At 37.3% G+C, this 18,997-nt stretch overlaps 1 protein-coding gene across 1 annotated transcript in view; it reads left to right on the forward strand.

The window, feature by feature from the left end:
* The first annotated feature begins 2 nt into the window (after positions 1 to 2).
* The window catches only part of AASDHPPT (aminoadipate-semialdehyde dehydrogenase-phosphopantetheinyl transferase), a 28,172-nt gene continuing 9,177 nt past the window's right edge, over positions 3 to 18,997 (forward strand). Inside the window, exons 1-4 of the mRNA XM_051609055.1 lie at positions 3 to 385; positions 1,452 to 1,677; positions 16,413 to 16,534; positions 17,031 to 17,192. Coding sequence (XP_051465015.1) covers positions 242 to 385; positions 1,452 to 1,677; positions 16,413 to 16,534; positions 17,031 to 17,192 — 654 coding nt within the window. The 5' untranslated portion in view covers positions 3 to 241. The remainder of the gene's footprint in view (positions 386 to 1,451; positions 1,678 to 16,412; positions 16,535 to 17,030; positions 17,193 to 18,997) is intronic.

Raw genomic sequence — 18,997 nt, forward strand, 5'->3', positions numbered from 1 at the left:
CCCCGGAGAGGCCGGTACCTGGCGCGTTCTCCTGTCGCTCACGGGGCGCCCCGGCACCGGGTTGGACGCCCTGGCACCGGGTTGGACGCCGTGCCTCACACTGGGTCTCCCCCTCCCACCCACCGACGGGCCGGCCCCGGCCCGGCCGTCATGGCGGCGCTGAGGCGGAGGCCGTGGGGACAGAGGCGGGGGACGTGAGGCTCGGCTGCCGGGGGCTGGCGCCGGGCGGCCCGTGCGGGCTATGGGGAGCGTGCGCTGGGCCTTCCCCTGCGCCGCCTGGCGCCCCGGCCGCGAGGAGTGGCTGCTGGCAGCGCGGCTGGTGCAGCCCGAGGAGAAGGACCGCGTCGGCCAGTTTGTCTTTGCCCGCGATGCCAAAGCCGCCTTGGTACATGCTGGCGGGGGGGTGGGGCACGGCGGTGGGTGGCTTTTCCTCCCTCGGGGCTGGCGGCGTCAGCCCTCGGGCGGGACTCAAGGAGGACCGCGTTGCCCGAGTGCGGGTGCCGCCGCTGGCGCCCTGCCCGGCCCGGCCCGGCCCGGCCCGGCCCCTCCATGGACCATGAAGAGGCTCCGGGGGCCCCTCGGGCCGCGGGCGGAGGCCGCTCCGCTGCGGAGACCCCTCTGGCACCGCTCGTGGGCCCCAGGACCAGCCCTTTCCCCTTGGGACGGGATTGCCTCCCTGCAGACTCAGTATTGCCCGAATTTGTGACTTCTCCTAGGAGAGTATGCCTTTCAAAGGCTTTTCTGGGAAGCAAATGCGTTACAAAGTACCACTTTTACTTGCACCTTCACTTATGAGGAAAAGGGGATGTGGTACCGTGTGGTATTAATAGCTGTTCTGAAAGACTGCACAACTTTTATGTTGTGATGTCAAGTTATGAGACAAAATTAGTGTACTTGAGGTGACTATACACGAAGGCACTAGTGTTGTGTGGAAGAGGATAAAGCTATTTTACATAATTTAAATCTCACATAACAATGTGGTAGTAATGCAGACCTCCTGATTAGTCTAGAAGAAGTTGTTCATAATTTTTAGCTGTTCAGTATTGCATTTAGCTTGTAGGTAACAGTGAATGTACTGAAAGGAAAGCTTTTGGGACAGTTTTACTACTTTGTGTTATATAAAAAATATTTATCTGTGCAATAAAGTATCCAAAGCAAATAAGATAGAGAAGGAAATATTCTTCTAGACTAGGACTGCTTTTTTGTTGGGTCATGTGGGGTGTTGTGCTATTAGTGATAACTAATGTGTTACATACTTGGCTCTGGTGAAATTGGTTAAATTTCCTTGACAGGCTTTTATAAAAGGAGAAATGTAGGTGATTTGGCTAGAATACACTTTCTGTTGGCAATAATAAAAGCACATTTTTTAAGTAGGTGGTTTTCTAGCAACTGCAGATATTTTGCACATAGCATAACAGTTCTGTATGAACAATTTCTATTTTATTTCATAGGCTGGTCGCCTGCTGATCCGTAAATTAATTGCAGAGAAGTTGTGCATTCCTTGGAATGAAATACACTTGCAAAGGACATCAAAAGGAAAACCTTTCCTGGCAAATAATGTGTTCAGTATGTATTTGAATTACAACTTCAACGTCTCTCATCAAGGAGATTATGCAGTTCTTGCAGCTGAGCCTGAACTTCAAGTTGGCATTGATATTATGAAGACTAGTTTACCAGGTAATGCATGTTGGTGACCAATGCAGATTCTGTAATGTTTAAGGACTACACATTTCAACCTTTCCCCAAAGAACTAGTCTATGTCCTAAAAATTTGGTGTAATTAGAAGAGAGTTTATAAATGTATTGTGTAATTGCTTTTTAAAAAATGTTAAATGTGCTCCTCACTGTTTATTGAGGATTTTCTGTTATGCTAGAAATTGATATATTTCCAGTTTAGAAAAGCAGAGCTGTAGAAAAACATTGTAATCCTGCTATGATACTGGCAGGACTGGTATCTGCAGATGTGTAAATTACAAGTTTACTGTCTCTTGGATATAAGCAGGAACAACTTTCCAACTAGTAACAGTGGGATCCATATCCACAAGAACTTCATAGCCTGTGACTGTGTTAATCCCTTGTCCCTATTAAGTGTGAACACTGTGTGTCAGCACCAGACCCAATACTGTAGCAAACTGGCATTGAAGATCTGCTGAGTGTGCAGAAATCCTCAGTGAGAAGGGATCATGAGGCAGCATTTGAGATGCCCCTAGTAAAATGCTTAATGTCACAAACTTTAGATGTAGGCATATTTATTTGTATGAAATGCTACACTAATCTGACTATATTAGTTAGCTTCAGGACCAAAATTATAAAGCAGAAATGTAGAAAAGTGTATTTTCAAATACAGCTTTATCAAGATCATTTAGTGGCAGTAATGGCAGTAATAACTGTGTTCTTAGAAAATCTCTCTTCACAGTCTTCAATGTGCCTAGCATTTATTCTACAAAATAATTTATGTCGTAATGTAAAGATGCAGATAAAATCTGATTTGGATAATTTTCTGATTACATCTTTTTAACCATTATTATGAGTGTACATTTTTGGATTGGCATGTTTAGCTAAAATGCACAAAATTTACTGAAATCCAAAGTGAAGGTCTTCTTTTCTTTGTCTCACTTCCATCTACTTTAGACCTTCTCTCCATACTTTAGACCTTCACTCCAGGGCTGGTAGCCAGTGTGTGGTGCTACACTGTAGCCTGTGGAGGACCCCACACCAGCACAGTTCTGGATTTCGTGACAGGAGCTGTGGCCCATGGATAAAGCTGCTCTGGAAGAGATACAGCCCTGAAGGGATTGCAGTAATGCAGGGCCCAAATATCACGTTAAGCTCAAAGCCAGTGCTTTTATCATAGCTGTCCCAAGCAAAATGAAACAAAATGGTGTCCCAGCTATGTCCCCTCCCAATGTCTTGCACACCCCCAGCCTATTTGCTGGGGAGGCAGAGTGACAGCAAAAGCCTTACTGCTGTGCAGAGTGTAGCAGTAGATAAAGTATTGGTGTGGTTTCAACACTGTTTTGGCGTTGATCTGAAATGCAGTGCCTTGCAGGCTACTGTGAAAACAATTAACATCCCAGACCCAACACCCTTGCAAATACCTCAGCTGCACTTGCCACAGGCCTTACCACTAGACTCCCTAATTACTAATTTTAAAAAGCTCTCCTCTTCCAGCAGGTAAATAGTGAAAATAAAAAAGATTCTCCTTTGTATTTTAAGCTTTTCTTGGGAAATGAAAAATTGAAAATGATTTATACTTGCCATACATGGAGACAGGGATGTTGCTGCTGGCAGCTGGAAATGAAATTGGCATTTTAAAGAGACATTGCCCATGTCCAGCTGACAAATTGTATAAAATGTGCTAAACTCTCCTGAAAGTAGGAAAAAATTGTGAAGAGTGGAGGTTTAACTTTAGGTTTAGAAACTTGTATTGGTATTACTTCTCCATTTAAAATACACTGCATTCAACTTTTTAAAGGAATATATTCTTAGTTCTTTTCCAGATAATAGAAAAAAATACCTTTTAACTTAAATACTAGCTGGCTTTATTTAAAAAAAAAAACCAAAACCCTACTGCTTCCTTTCTCTTGTGTTTAGTACTTACTTATTCACTATTCCTTTCTCATTTCCCTCATGTTAAGTCTCTGAAATAGTGGATAACTCGGTGTCCATTGATCTATTGCTTATTCCACAGGCAGTGTCAGAACAATTCAAGGTTCTTTTACATTGTGTCTAAGTGTATTCTTCATTCAGTGTCCCTAGTCACTGCTCTTGTAAGAGATGTGGAATCTAAATTAGACCCTCAGTATATAATGTCACTTACTCTTAGTTCTGTCATCTTTAGCAAGCTAAATATAGGAAAGAATTATCTTGTGTTCATTCTATTGATGTTTTGATTGCTGTTTCACTTCTGCCATGCATCTTTTTGGTTGCCTGTCCTGGGGTTTCCAAATAACAACAGGAAGCTGAACATGAAGCATGAAGTATTTGGTATCAGGCAAAGAGTTTAATCTCAGCAGAAATGCAGGAAAAGTGGGGAAACTGAACTCAGTTTTTAGTGACATAAAAATGGGGTGTAGGTAAAAATTCAGTTCTTAATTTCTTCAGTAGCAAGAGAGGCTCCTGCCAATGTGTCCTGGAATTGCTGATGGCACCAGTCATGACGTAAAGGAAATGTTGCCACATCCCCCTGGGCAGCAGCACTCAGCAGCTGTGGGGATTTAATTTGTGATTATGAGCTCGTGAGACTAAGCAATGCTTTAAGATGTGGTATGAACAGGCTTCAGTGTTTTTACTTATAGAGAGAAAATAGTTGTTTATTCTGGAGATGCTCATGATTCCAAAGACCAATGATGGAATTAAATTGGCATTTTTTGTAATAAAGTGATACTGAAAAACTAGGTATCCAGATGACCAATCTGAAACAAGCTAGTGATTCCTGAACATGGGTCATTTACCTGTCTTTATCTGTAGCTACTTTATTCATGTCTCCCTCTTATGTCAGAGATTTAGGTTGTTTGGTTTTTTTTATATACTATTTTTTTTAACAGAAAAAGGGGCTACTAGGGCAAGTCACTGTATCCACAATATGAATTAAAGCTCCACATTGTATACAGAGGAGTAAAAAGATGCATCATTAGAAAATTTCTGCCTTTCCAGTATCTGAAGTTCCACATCTAGCATAATCTGTCCTGAAGTAATCTAGCTGTCAGCAGCTTGTATACATCTTTTTAGTCTTTGGTAAGGGAAGGAACCACAATTCCTGTCATTATGCATGAAAAATAGCTGTCATCAGTGTGCCAGCACCTTGTTGTGTAATTGTTTTCTGTATTGTGTAACTTTACATAAATATTAAATAAAATATCAGGTTCCAAATTTTAAAGAGGTCTTTTTTTATTGCCATACATTTTCCTTTTTGCAATTACAATTTGTATTTTTGGAAAAGGAATATGACAGTATTGAAAACTTAATAATTGTATGTGGTAAAGTGAGTCAGCAAATAAGCAACATTAAGGGCAGAATTTAAAATTGTGTCTGTAATATAAACTGAAGATGGCAGTTTTTTCACCTAAAATTTTTCTGAGTAATATTTTTATCTTAGTAGAATTACCTGCAACTGTTTTTACTGCTGTGTTGTGAATACCTAACTTTGACTTTGCAGTTTTGTTTCATCTGATAATTCCACTGAGTGCTGCTCTTGCTCTGCAGTTGCTAAGTACATTTTATTTCTGAGAGCGAATCCACTATAAATCTCTTTCTCTGGAATAGCCACAAGGACAAAGAGTTCCCTATGTACAAAGTACATTACAGAAGTTGTTTGGTTTTGGTTGTTGTATTTTTTTTTTCAAATGCTTGTTTATATATAAAGTGCTTATTCTTGTGATGTAATTCAGCAGAATCTTGATTGAGGACTCCAGTATTGTAGTTCTTGTACTCCTTTTGTTGTTCAACCAGTGAACCAAATATGCAGTGCAAATATACGAGAGAGTATCATGCAGCTGAAAGTTTTGAGAAATATGCTAGTAAGTTGTGTGCTAACATGTAACAAGGAGACCTGGAGCACATGTACATTTCTGTGTCACTGCTTAATTTGTACTCTCTGTTTTTGTTTTACTTGTGTGCAACAAGAAGCCACCTCTTTCCATATTACTTTTGCTGCATCATTAAAATTTGAAAAGTGAAACTGCTGCAAGACATAGCTCTCTTGAAGGTGAAGGCACCCCACACAAGAAGCTCTACTTAGCAGTGCAAATAGAGACAGTTCTACAAAAGTTCCACAGTTATGCAACAGTTTATTACCTTTTTTCCTCCTTTCAGATATTGAACTAAATAATGTATTGATGGCAGAAAAGGAAAATGTCCCTTTAAGGTATTGTGTGTTGTTACCTCTTTGCTATTCTGCAGGTTATTGTAGATTTAAATCAGGCTTTCAGTTGTTCTTGAAGAACTACTGAGATAAATTATTTCTTTCTTCTCCTTAAATCAGTTTAAGATGAAATCTTGAATCATTTGGGAAAATGCACACTGTACTGTAGAATTATTAATAAAAGTAATTGTGGATGTTATTCGGCAAGAGAGGTCATGCATCTGAAATTATTTTAACCCTTTCACAAAAAAGATATAGAAGGATTCTCATAGTAATATAAAATTCTGTGGAAAAAAGTCAGTTTATGATCATGTATTTGATTTTTAACTTACGTTCAGGAAATTTTGCAACACACATCAGCTTGGTTTGAGTGGTGTGTGGGATATTGGTTGACTTATCAGTCACATAAACCCTGCAAAGTAGAACATTTTCGGAGGCTTAAGAAATAATTATAGTTTAATAAAGATTGCTTTGAGCATTGGAAAAAAAGGTTAGATCTTAGGTTCAAGAGCTCTCCTGCTATGCAAATGAATTTATTTTCAGTAATGCAATATTTTAGCTTAAATGGAATTGCAAAGGTAAATAAATAAACAGTTCATTAACATTTCATAATCAGCCTGCAGCCATTCTTACCTATTGCATTACAGTTTTTAATGTGGACATCTCCAGTCTCAATGTACTTCCAGAATTAAGTGTTTGATATGCAATAAAATTAGCTTTTCTCATTATTCTTCTGTTTTTTTTCCACTAGGTTTGCATATTAAGAGGCACAGAAGGGTCAATTTTCTGCATATGATTTTTACAGAAAATTAATTAGATCTAAAAATACTTCCTGAAACGCTTTTTTTAAGAAAGTAGGCTATTATGTGCAAACACCTGCTTGTTTGAAACTGTTTTACTCTAAGGCAGAGAACTATAAACAGAATTTAAATAAATTTTGTCTTTTCAATCTCATTATTTCATCACTGAGGTGAGTTAATACAAGAGATTATAGACATCTTCAAATCAGAGATGGCACACGTGAGCCAGAGTATCTGAGTTCCACATGAAGAAGCTGACTGCCATACTTCAGACTAGCCAGTGGAGGAAAAGCTCTCTCTCTCTCCAGCCAGTTATAAACTTTGTGCAGTTTCTTTTGGCAGTCATAAACTAAACTGGAGTTTAGGCAAGGCTACATCATAGTTAAGATACTTGGCTTGTCCTTTCTCTAGCAGACACTTGTAATGCTTTTTTAATAGCTGGTGTTCAGTTTTTGCAATAAGAATTTCTTGACCTAGAAAGAAATGCTAAAACAGATTGGTTATTTTTGAGTGCTTTAGTATGTCTTAGGATGCCTCAGCTTCACCTTAAGAAAAGTTATAATTGTTTTTGTTTGTTTTGTATTATAGTACATCTCACAGCAGCAGTCAGCATCTAATCTTTTGCTACAAGAGATAATTGGCAAATTGTTAGCTAATGGTACAACTATAGATACATTAATGCACTGTTTAGAATGAAGAAAATAACCAAGGATTTAAGTGAAATGTTATTTTTACTTGATTAAGGATATTAGGATTTATAAATATGAAAACAGGTACCACTACATCTAAAAAATAAAGCAGCTCAATAATATCCTTGTTGAACTAAAAAATCATAGTGGTCATATGGCCTTATACTGAGTAAACATGGAGGAATTTCTTTGTTCGTGTTCTGCTTGAAAACAGGAAGAAGCAGAAGCCTTAAACTTATTCTTAAAGAATACATATTGTACAGCAGTTGCATTATTGTGTTTTATTTAATAATATTTCTAATGCTTTTAACCTGGAATTATGTCACGTTAGTAAAAACACTTGCACGTATCCTGCTAATTGTTTAAGCACCAGTGTTTGATAAACTGAAAGGGAAATTTGATGCTGTGATTGAATCTCCTCTTTGAGGATAAATTGTTTTTTCTAAAAAGCCTATCTCAGTAATTTATGATTGTTTTTAATAGAAAAGCATAAAACATTTGGATTAAAATAGAAACCAACAGTAAAAATGAATTTGTGGAGAATATATGTGTTTAAAATAAAGGTTAAATTAACAAGAAAGTAAAAAACTTAAACCAGAAGCTTTTAGTAAAACAAAGAACAAAAAACAAAGAACAAAGAGAAACTGTAAGAATGCTTGTCTGGTTTGGGATTTGGGTGTTGTTTTTGTTTTGTTTTGGTTTTTTTGGGGGGGTGTTGATTTTTATTTTTTTTTCTGAAGTATCCTGCACACTGACTTTACAGTACTCACAATTTATTCCTTAATTGGTATTTTGGCAGAGGTTAGGTTGGTGATCTGCTAGAGAGGAGCTCTGTGGAGAAGGACCTTGGAGTCCTGGTAGACAAGTTATCCATGGGGCAACAGTGTGCCCTTGTGGCCAAGAAGGTCAGTGGTATCCTGGGATGCATTAGGAGGAGTGTGAGCACTCCAGTGCTTACACAGCACTGTAACAGGCTCCCCAGAGAGGAGGTGGATTCTCCTTCTCTAGAGACTTTCAAGACCTGTCTGGATGCCTTTCTGATCTTATTGATCTGCCCTAGTTTTTGGTCCTGCTCTGGTAGGGGGATTGGACTCGATGATCTTCAGAGGTCCCTTCCAACCCCTAATATTCTGTGATTCTGGAAATCCGTTCTGATTTTTACTTTCCTGTGTTGAACATTGACTGTCAGGGCAGCTTGCTTAATCACTCATCACTGCTGTTAGACCCAACCACAGTAATATAATTGGGACCTTGGCTGTTTCCCTCAATACTGCAAAGACTCAAGAAGCCTAACTGCAAAGAAAATATCAAACATTATCAAATTATTTCTGTCTTTTATGACTTTTCAATTTTTACAGTCTGGGAAATGTTGAATAATTCAAAGGAAGCAACCTCAGACTTTATGGCATTTTAAAGTAAACACTGCTTCTCTGAGGTACGCCAAGATAAAACCTGTGATCAGTAGTTACATGATGAGAATGGATGTTTAATATGTATATCACTGGGAGAATTGTGGAAGAGTTCACAGATTGCAAATCCAGTTTCCAATTCATCCTAAAGCTGTGTGAGCTAATAGATTTTAAAAACATGTTTTGTTAATTTTCTATCTGGTTCTTCTTAGTGATTTATCTAGGGAATTACTTGTCTTGTGGTGTCAGTTTCTAAACATCTGTAAAAAGGATAGTAGGTATTAATAAACAATTAGGACTTGGGCATCTGTTGCAGAAGAAATATTTTCTCTGTATTAGTTTACTTTGGTTTCCTTTAGAGATAGAAAAACATGATAAAATATAGCTTTTGTCCTGTCAGCCCAAGAGTCCTGGACTCAAAACATATTAATCTTACAAAGCTTGCTAATTTGCAGGATTTATAGCTACGCTGTGTTTCCCATTATTAAGTGGACTGATCTGTTCATACTTCAGTTGCTCATTTTTCTAGGTAGTACATTTGACTTTGCCTGTTCGGCATCTGAAAGTAAATTAATATGTATTGACTAGATACTAGTTCTTGTTCACTCACCTGTTCCTTTCATGTAGGTCAAGGCAGTTAGGAATCTGTTAGCATTCTGGGGTTTTTTGTTTTGTTGGGTTTTTTTTTTGTTGGTTCGTTGAGTTTTTTTCAGGGAATTAGTTGACCAATGAGCTGCAATTGTAGCTTTTAGCTTTCAATTTCCATAGTCATGGATATAGACCACAATATAAGGTACTTAGTTTGTATCTGACCAAAACAATTTGAAGGCAGTAAAACTGGTAAAAACTGAAGTGAGGAAGGTCAGTCATCTTAAGTTGTAAGAAGTATCTATACAAAGGATTGGAAATAGTTCTGAAGTTTATGTTGCCAGGAAATACCGTGTTCAAAATTTATAACTGTTAACTTAGGTTTTCATGAAGTTTATAGTAAAGTTATTTGGTTGATGACTGAAGAGATCCATGCATTTCTGAAAAGAAAAACCTCTTTATTAGTAACATTTTTATGATTAGGCTTCTACACTAAATAAAAATCTTATTTTTAAGGTATCAATAGAAGGTAATTGTGAAGAGATATTGTTAGATTTTTTGTAAGAATGTTTGCAGTAATTGATACATTACATTCCAAAGCAAGAAGACTCTCAGCCACGGTGGAGCTTATTTGCGTTAATCCCCTTGACCCAGGCAAGTTTGCTTCAATGTTTAATTAAAAAATCTCATCCCTACCCTCCCAGCCTCTTGTCAAGTTAATAACTTTTGCGCCAGTGGCTCAGTTTTTGTTTGCTGAAATACACTCTCTCAATTCCCTGTATAATCTAAATCCACATTTTACTCATTTCTGTTTTTGAAACCTTTTATCTAGTATTTTCATAGATCTGCTCCTATCACAGTTTTTCTTCTCTCAGAGAAAACTAGCGAATGGTGAGTGGCTGCTCTTTCAAAGAGTTATAATAGTTGATGGGGATATGTTTCTTTTCCCATTAATCAAAAGCCATCTGTGGAACATGCTTTCTGTTTTTCTCTGCTTCCAACTCCACTTGTTTTTGAAATCTCATATGAAAACATGTCTTATCTCTCTTATGATTCCTGAAATCACAAAATTGAGTTTATTCTATTTCAGTGATGAACTCCTATCTAGTTACATGCTGGACCAATCAGATAAATACTGAGCAATTTCCAGATGCTCACCAATTTAAGTAACATACGTAAGTTGTTTTTTTTCTGAAGGGCACACATTATGTATTACAGGAATCTCACTTTGCCACTGAGATAGACAAGACTACTGTAAGTTTATTGGTTTAATTGGAATAAGAATCTAAATTCTGATTCTTCAAAAGCAGTAAGTATGACTTTAAGCAAGAATATTTTAAATGCAGTTTTGAGCTTTTCAATTATTTTTTTTTTGTATCCCCAGCTAATTTTTTGGCTCAACATTTAAGTGCTGCTTTTTTTTTCTAATAACTGTTAACACTGGGAAAGGAGTGCTGGATTATACTAGGAAGGGCTCAGTACTGTATGAACCCAGCTGTGTGCATCTGCTCTGAGCTTGTTAGCGTACAGGTGTTTAAAAACACAGATAGATCAGATGTGCGGTTTTCTACAACTTGCACAGGCATATCCTAAAACAATCCTATGTCTTTACTGCTATGAGTTAAATAAGGAACAGCAGTACAATTAATAAGTTTTCTGGCCTTATTCTTCCTTGAAAACATAAAGTTAGGAAGTAGTCCTGGAAGTATTTTTATTATATGTGTGCATTACAATAAAAGTATTTTTTTCTTCAGAGAGTCTAGTTTTCAAGTTTTTACTGTCAGTTAATTTTTATCATGCTTCTCCAGTTCATGGATAATTTTTTGAGAATTTTCTTAGAATTTGCTCTTAGAAAAATACTAAAGTTTGCATGCACTGAGCATTTTAGATAATTTATGTACCAGAATTCCACCTACATAAATATACACGTTTACACTGCAATCAAATTTATTTTAGAAAAGTTGTGTCATCTTACAGAGAAGGAGAAACCACTGCACAATCAAATGCAGATACTACATGTAGGAAGTAGAAAACAAATATGTATATATCTGTTGTTTTTGCAGAAGCTATAAATTTATATTGTTTCTGTAAAAGCTATAGCTATTTTCTGTTAGGTTTAACTGTACAGGAAACTATTTATTAGAAGGGAAATGTAACCAAAGACTTGTGTGGCAATGTTAAAGCACTTGGGCAAAAGAAAACCTGTTTATACCAGAATAGTGGTTTAGAAAGTTGGTTAAGTACCCAGTTCAAGGAAATATTGTACAACCCCACCATAAAAGGGGAGAAACAAACAAGATGGAACCAGGCTTATAGGTGGGGTGTGATACCTTGGAGTACCTAGCCAACAGGGAAACAAGGAAGGGATAATTCGGTTGGAATTAGGGAATAAAAAGGTGGGATAAGTGCCCACCTGGGGTTCCTACTTTGTGGGTCACCCGCTCTTGTAAGAACGTAAATAAAATGTGCTTCACTGAGGAGTCTGTCTGAGCCTTTGCTGTTGGCTATTGTGGCGTTTCTCACACTACATTCACATGTTTAGTTATTTAAGAAAACTCTGAAGGTAAAGCCAAAACCTGACTATAAGAATATTTATCATGTTATGTCATTTTTGTGGTTAATACTTGGCAAGTCTCGAGGAAGATCCTCTGAAACTTTTAAAAGTACTTTTCAGAATAATTTAACATGTCTGGTTGATGACCTTTATAAATACATCTTTGTCTTACATTTATTTCCTATAAGAGTTCTAACTTGCATTCCAGTTTCTTTTGTATTCTCTTACATGGTCATTGTATTTTCCTTGGAGAAAATACTGTGGCTTCATGAAGACTGTTAAAACATTAAGGGACATTTTTTCTTTCTTCTCTTAAATTTACGCAGCGTAGACCTTGAGATTACCAAAAATGTTTAGTACTTTTCCAAAATGTGTCTGAGAGAAAAGTAGAACCAATGAACACTGGAGGAGAAATACTCAAGGACAACTGAGAAAATTATCATCAGAATATGAAACTCAGTTGTCCTTTGAGCAACACAACTGAAAGGTGATTTACAGATACTCTTATCTTGCCCTGGGTCTAAAATAATGAAAAATGAAAAGGGGGCTGAGGGGAGATCTTACAATTCTCTACAACTACCTGAAAGGAGGTTGTAACAAGGTGGAGGTTGGTCTCTTCTCCCAGGTAACAAGCAATAGGACAAAGGGAAACGGCCTCAAGTTGTGCTGGGGGAGGTTTAGATTGGATATTAGGAAAGAAATATTCACCAAGAGGGTTGTCAGTCACTGGAGCAGGCTGCCCAGAGAAGTGATGGAGTCAGCATCCCTGCAGGTATATAAAAGTCTTACAGATGCAGTGCATAGGGACATGATTTAGTTGTGGACATGGCAATGGTGGGTTAATGGTTGCACTTGATCTTAAAGGTCTTTTCCAACCTAAAGGATTCTTTGATCATATGTAGACTACACCATGTGTAAGTCAAAGTTGTACCCAAAGTAACTGTTAACTCTAAAGTCTGTGTACTGGAATTACTCAGCATGAAAGAAAACTCTCTAGTACATTTGTAATGGAATATAATTATCTTGTAAACTAGAATTTGGAATATTAATTAATTGCAATGGTCATAGGAGTAAGTTGAAGTGTTTGTATGATTGTTGATATGTGTCTTTATTTCTGAAATAGCTTGCAAATGAGAGGTGATTTATAAATACAAATTTTAAACCAACCGAATAATTGGAAAATGAGACTTGTTCCCATTCTTTCAGAGGGAGATTTTAAATTGTGGTGAGTATGTGACAGGCTGAGAGAGTTGGGGTTGTTCAGCCTGAAGAAAAGGCTCTGGGGACACTTTATAGCAGCCTTCCAGTACCTGAAGGAGGGATGGTTTCAAACTGAAATAAGTAGATTTAGATGAAGTATTAGGAAGAAATGGTTCACTGTGATGGTGGTGGGACACTGTCACAGGTTACCCAGAGAAGCTGTGGATGCCCCATCCCTGGAAGTGCTCAAGGCCAGGTTGGATGCGGCTTTGAGCAACTTGGTCTAGTGGAAGGTGTCCCTGCCTATGACAGTGGGATTAGAACTAGACGATCTTGAAGGTCCCTTCCAACCCAAACCATTCTATAATTCTATGATGTCTTATGCCTGAGACATTTTCTTCAAAGTAAAAGCAAAAAATGTATAATGTAAAAAATCCCACACCTTTCTACTGCTTCTAGTTTTGTCCCTTTCTCATCCTCCAGGTCATGAGAGACACGTGAACATTGAGGAGTGTTCAGTGAAGGGCAACTAAAGTGATTAGAGGGTTGAGGAACTTGATCTGTGTAGAAATGTTGATGAAGTAGGGATTGTTGGGCCTGAAGAGGGTAAGGTTCTAAAGAGGGGAATCTAATTGCAGTCTATCTGGAAGGTGGCTGCAGAAAAGGTAGCTGTGTTAAGGAGGGTGCACAGGAACAGGGCAAAAGGCAATAGGCTCTGGTTGCTTGAAGGTAAGTTCCTTCTGGTTAAAAAATGGGGTTTTTACTGTAAGAACAGTAAAGTATTGGAATAAGTTGCCCAGAGAGGGGTGAAAGGCACTGCTTGACAGGCCATGAGTAACCTAATATAAGGGGTTTTTTTTCGATAGAAGATTGGACCAGATGTTCTCCAGAGGTCTTTTCCAACCTAAATTTTCTATGATTCTGTGAACCTTTCTCTGATACTCAAGTAAATATGGAGACATGGACTAGGCAGGCTCTGGTACTGCTAATAATTTGTGGAGAATAATAGTCCTGGCTTTTATAATCTGATCCCTTCCTAAGAGTGAAGCAACTGCACTGTATTCAGAAGGAAATTAGAGGAGAGAGCAGTTCAGCAGAAAGTGGTGCCCGAGCTTTTCAGAGAAGGGATATGATGGACAGCTGGAGTGGAGGGGAAAGTACTGTGTAAATTTGAACATAATCCTCGAGAAAGATAGCTGAACAGTTGAAGAAAATGAGGAGAAAAAACGGGTAAGTAAGGAGTGAAAAGGCAGTAGCCTATGTTTGATACACAGTCAGTGTACTAAACAGTTTGAGTGTGTTCATCATGCGTGTTAATGTTGAGATGACAGAAGGACTGACAATGCAGGAGGCATTAGACACCTGTAGAGGCTGAAGGTAGTGTAGTGTGGATACTCTTAAATGGTCTTCTCTGGTAGCATGAATAGTCCTAGGTTATTGAAAGCAAGAGAACTCGCTGAAAGTAATGGAGGAGGAAGGGTCCACGAGATTCTTGAGATTTTGTAGTTTGAAACACCTGAAGAGGCTGGTGTCTCACCATTGTTGTCTTAAATACTTCAGATAAGAAGAGAAAGGAGAAAAAAAAAAGATTGTTTGCAGCAGGTGTTAACACAGTTATTTGATCATAAAATGTGCCATTTAAACTCAGAGAGATGAAAGACAATAACCTTTTTCCAAGTTGAAAAATTTGTTTTGCTATTTTTCATTGTTTCAGGGCAGTTTGATTGTCTAATGGTTATTTCATTTGCCTTGGTAATCCATCAAAATATATTTGACATTGTGGTTGCTTTTCTTTTTCAAGATAATAATTTTCTCCAGAGAGGAAAGTTAGTTCTGTCCTTAAATTGTTCTGGATCATTCCATTAGCTGACTACTGCAACTGTCAACAAAATATCTGTACTAAGATGTTGTCTGCACCTTGGTCTCTAAAGGAAATTGAGGGCATCTCTGAAATGTCACTGCTATGTCTTGTGTACAGTCTGTCAGGTTACACTTTGCAATATGATGAGGAAATTGCCAGAAAACCTGAATGTGAGCTCTAGTTGGTGTTAGTTTGCTCAGACCAATTATGACTGCTGCCAAGACCTGCTTTTGTGTAGTGCTTAGTTATCTGTAAAAGACACCCACTTTGTAGAAAAGGGTTAATACCAACATCCCTGATTTAAGATGGAAAACACTAGCGTGGAGAGGGAAGTTTGTTGCCCACTCACAGAATCAATGGCAGAGTTAGGGTTAGAATCTGTATCTTCTTAGTGTTGGATTCTTACAAGTAGTGTGGTATTGGGTGGGGAGACCCTCACCATAGAGGTAGCATTTTCTTTTTAAAAAGAACATTGCATAACATGAAAAAAAAATTGTCCCAATATGTGAAGTTGTCTCTATCCAGATTTTTATTATCCCTAATAAAAAAATAGTTTGCTTTTGCCATTGTGTATTTATCCAGCTGTATGGCCTATTGGACAGATTGCATGGTGTGCTGATTAATTATATAGGCCATGGGCAATTAGCCAAGCATGTAATGAGGTCTGTAGCTTCCAGTGTATTATAGAAATGCCATTGATCAATATAACCACACAGTCTGTTGTGTCTTCTGCAAAGTAAATTTAGACTAGTGGGGAAGGGTGGTGTAGCCCCTGAAGAGCTGCTGTGGTGCTGCACAGCTGTGCTTCTTTCTAGGGAAGGCTTAAATTTAATCTAATGAATTTAAGGTTTGGTGGTTTGGGTTTTTTTTCCTTTGTATCTTTCTTCCTGGGATTATGGGTATCTTCTTACCCCTGCTTCTCTTGCAGGATAAATCTAAAAGACTAATGATGCATGTGATAAATTTGGAAGACTGTATTTCTACATGTGCTTAAAATGTTTTGTATCCCAGCATCCAAGGGCAGGAGGCAGAATAGTTTAATCAATTATGACAAACAGCATGCTGTGTTATAAAATGTTACTAGATCAAGTTGTCAGATGTCAATGAGCTACTTTTGTAGGTGAATATATATTTTTTTATTTAAAATTTGGACTGGTTACATACTTTCCTTTTTAGAAAATGTTGAAAATAATATGTAATGTGTTTATGACTCTCATTTCACATTTTTAGTGCAGTAGTTCTGTTATATGAATGGCTTTTTTCATACTGTGTACTGAACAGTCATCAGCGTCACTGCTTAGAGGCTATATAAATTCACATTTTACAGCAGAGTTGGTTCATAATTTTTTTTCTCTTACAAGTTGTTTCTGGAGCAGTAACATGAGGTAATTCATTTGCTTATTATTACTACTCTTAAATTTTCTGTAAATATCTCTTTCTATCTTATAGGTAGTAGCTCAATTCCAAATTTCTTTCGCATCATGAAGCGGCAGTTTACTGAGACAGAGTGGGGTGTAATCAAGTCTATGAGTAATGAATGGTTGCAGCTGGATATGTTTCATAGGCACTGGGTAATACCTTTTTTCTATTAAAAGACTGCAATGCTATAACTTACATGTTCTCTTTTGGTAAATTTTATTATTCTCTTATGATCAAATTGTATACTTTTATAGTTATGTATTCATGTGGAGATATTTTAATGGATTTATATTTTAGTTTTTTGGGGGTTTTTTTGGTCACATCAGAATAGGTTTGAGAACTATAGTACAGCTGACATTTTTAGGAGGATTTATGACTAGCTTTAAACACTTACCCAGAAAAAGGTGAAGAGTTCATATCTGTATGTGCCACTAGGTAAATTTGGTTGCATATTCATTATAATGCAGCAAGTTAGGCTGGGTATTGGCAATGCTGAGAACTTTATCTCTTGATAATTGCAGTAGTTTACCTTCACATTTAGAGTGATTTTAAAATTTATTTGGTCTGCAGTGTCTGCTCAGAAGTAATGTTTATAAAACAGTTTGAAACCAGCCAGGATGAATAAAGTGCATTTATTCTGTGTTTTAGGCCTTAAAGGAAAGCTTCTTAAAGGCTATTGGAGTTGGAATTGGCTTTAACTTGCAAAGAATTGAATTTAATGTGTCCCCATTGCAACTGGAAAGAGGAAAGGTTTATAAGGAGACAAAAATGCTTCTTGATGGAGAGAAAGAAGAAGAGTGGACATTTGAGGTAAGAAATATTAAAATGTATTTTTTCAAAATGATGAACAGTCTCAACACACTGTGATTGCATTGCATACTTGATTCTTTTAGTTACATCTTCACACCTTTATTCTGTATAACCACATTGAACATATATCAATCAAAACATAATATATAAATCCACTGCATTCTAAAGTTTTTCTGATTGTAAAAACACCCTGGAAGTATATTCATTATGATGGCTTTTTATTTTTTTTTTGTTCCTGGGATATATTTCATTCTATGAAATTCATCCTAGGGTGTGCAGGAAGTTCACCAAAGTATATTCAGACCTGAATTCTGGGCAGTTTCTAAAATTTTAAAGCTCTTCATTAGGTCTAGAATGGAACTAGTGATTAACTAACCCCTTTAGTTAACTAACTCAATTTATGTTATGGGTTTCTTTCCTGTTGTCTGTGCAAGCTGGTAGAAACGTGCTTTTTGTGGGTTTGGAGTTACAGTGTGCTGGTTGGCTGTGGTCTGTGGGAATGGAGGGATTCAAAAAGCTTGACTTTGCTTAACTGGAACATTACTTTGGGCTCAATCTCCCATCTGAGGTTGGAGTTTTGGATTTTTGTTTGGTTTTCCTTCTTGAAAGTTACTGAGACTTATCACTAGAACATCTATCCTGTTAGATTTGGTAGCATTTCTAGCTACATTTGGGTTTGTGTTATTTACCCATACTAAACCAGGCCTCTTACTAACATTGCCCTACTCTCTAGGAATCAGGTATGTCATGAAATTCACTAATTGAAATCAGACTGGTAAAAGAAAATACTAGGAAAGGCTGTGACATATATTGTAATAGAATGCTTTCTGTATTAATGCTAACAATGTACCATCGTCAAGGAAGCATCTACCTCTTGAGATTGACTTCTGGAACTCCTAATTTTGGCCACTGATGACATGCCTGTGGTTGATTGACTAAAATAGCCTGAAGACAATGATGTAGATAGGTCTCTGTATTACTCGATGCTTTATAATTATTTGATCTGTCCTTATCCTTAGTAATTACTGCTAGAAGCTTAATTTAATTTTTGTCTGAAGAATGTCTTCTCTTCCATGCTTGCCCCCTTGCTTCCCAAGAGCACAGCCTTAAAATGGTAGTGTTTCAAAGAAAAGACTTATTATCAAGTTTAATTTAAAGACAGCCTCAATTGGGGTATAATTTCATTTACATTTCAACATTTACTAAACTGAAATAAAAAAAAAAGAATTAGTTTTTCAGTTAACAATTAACAGTCAAAAATTAAGCATCACATTACCTTTTTCTCTTCTTCCAAGTTTAGTTCTATGCTGATTTTCTTACTTAAAAAGTCTTTCTTTATTCCATTATCTGCCCTTGAGCCAAATTCTAAAAACAATTTGTTAACTGAAAACACTAATTTTGAGAAATCTGGAGGAATTACCCAAGAGAAGTCATTAAGAGTCACGAGTAAGACTGGGAGGCATATTACTGGTATAGTATTTTCATTTAATTCCTTGTGGTGCTGAATTTGCTTGAGTGAACTTCTAACAAATACAAAATTATAATGACCTCACAGTTTTGCTTTTCAGGTCTGCCTGTATCTTTATGATAGGAGATTACCAAAGAGAGCAGGGCTGTTTAAAATCCAATTACCACATATTTTGGATTGCCGTATTTCAGTTTTAAAGAGAATCTAATTTATCAAAAACAGAAGAGAGAAGTAAAGGGGATTTTACCCATTTAAATTAGAGAAAATATTTTGAAAATTACTTCAGAAAGTACAGTATAATATGAAAAAAGCAACTTAAAAGCATCAAGACTAGGAA

Source organism: Apus apus, chromosome 1, assembly GCF_020740795.1.
Source record: "Apus apus isolate bApuApu2 chromosome 1, bApuApu2.pri.cur, whole genome shotgun sequence".
Classification (NCBI taxonomy): Eukaryota; Metazoa; Chordata; class Aves; order Apodiformes; family Apodidae; genus Apus; species Apus apus.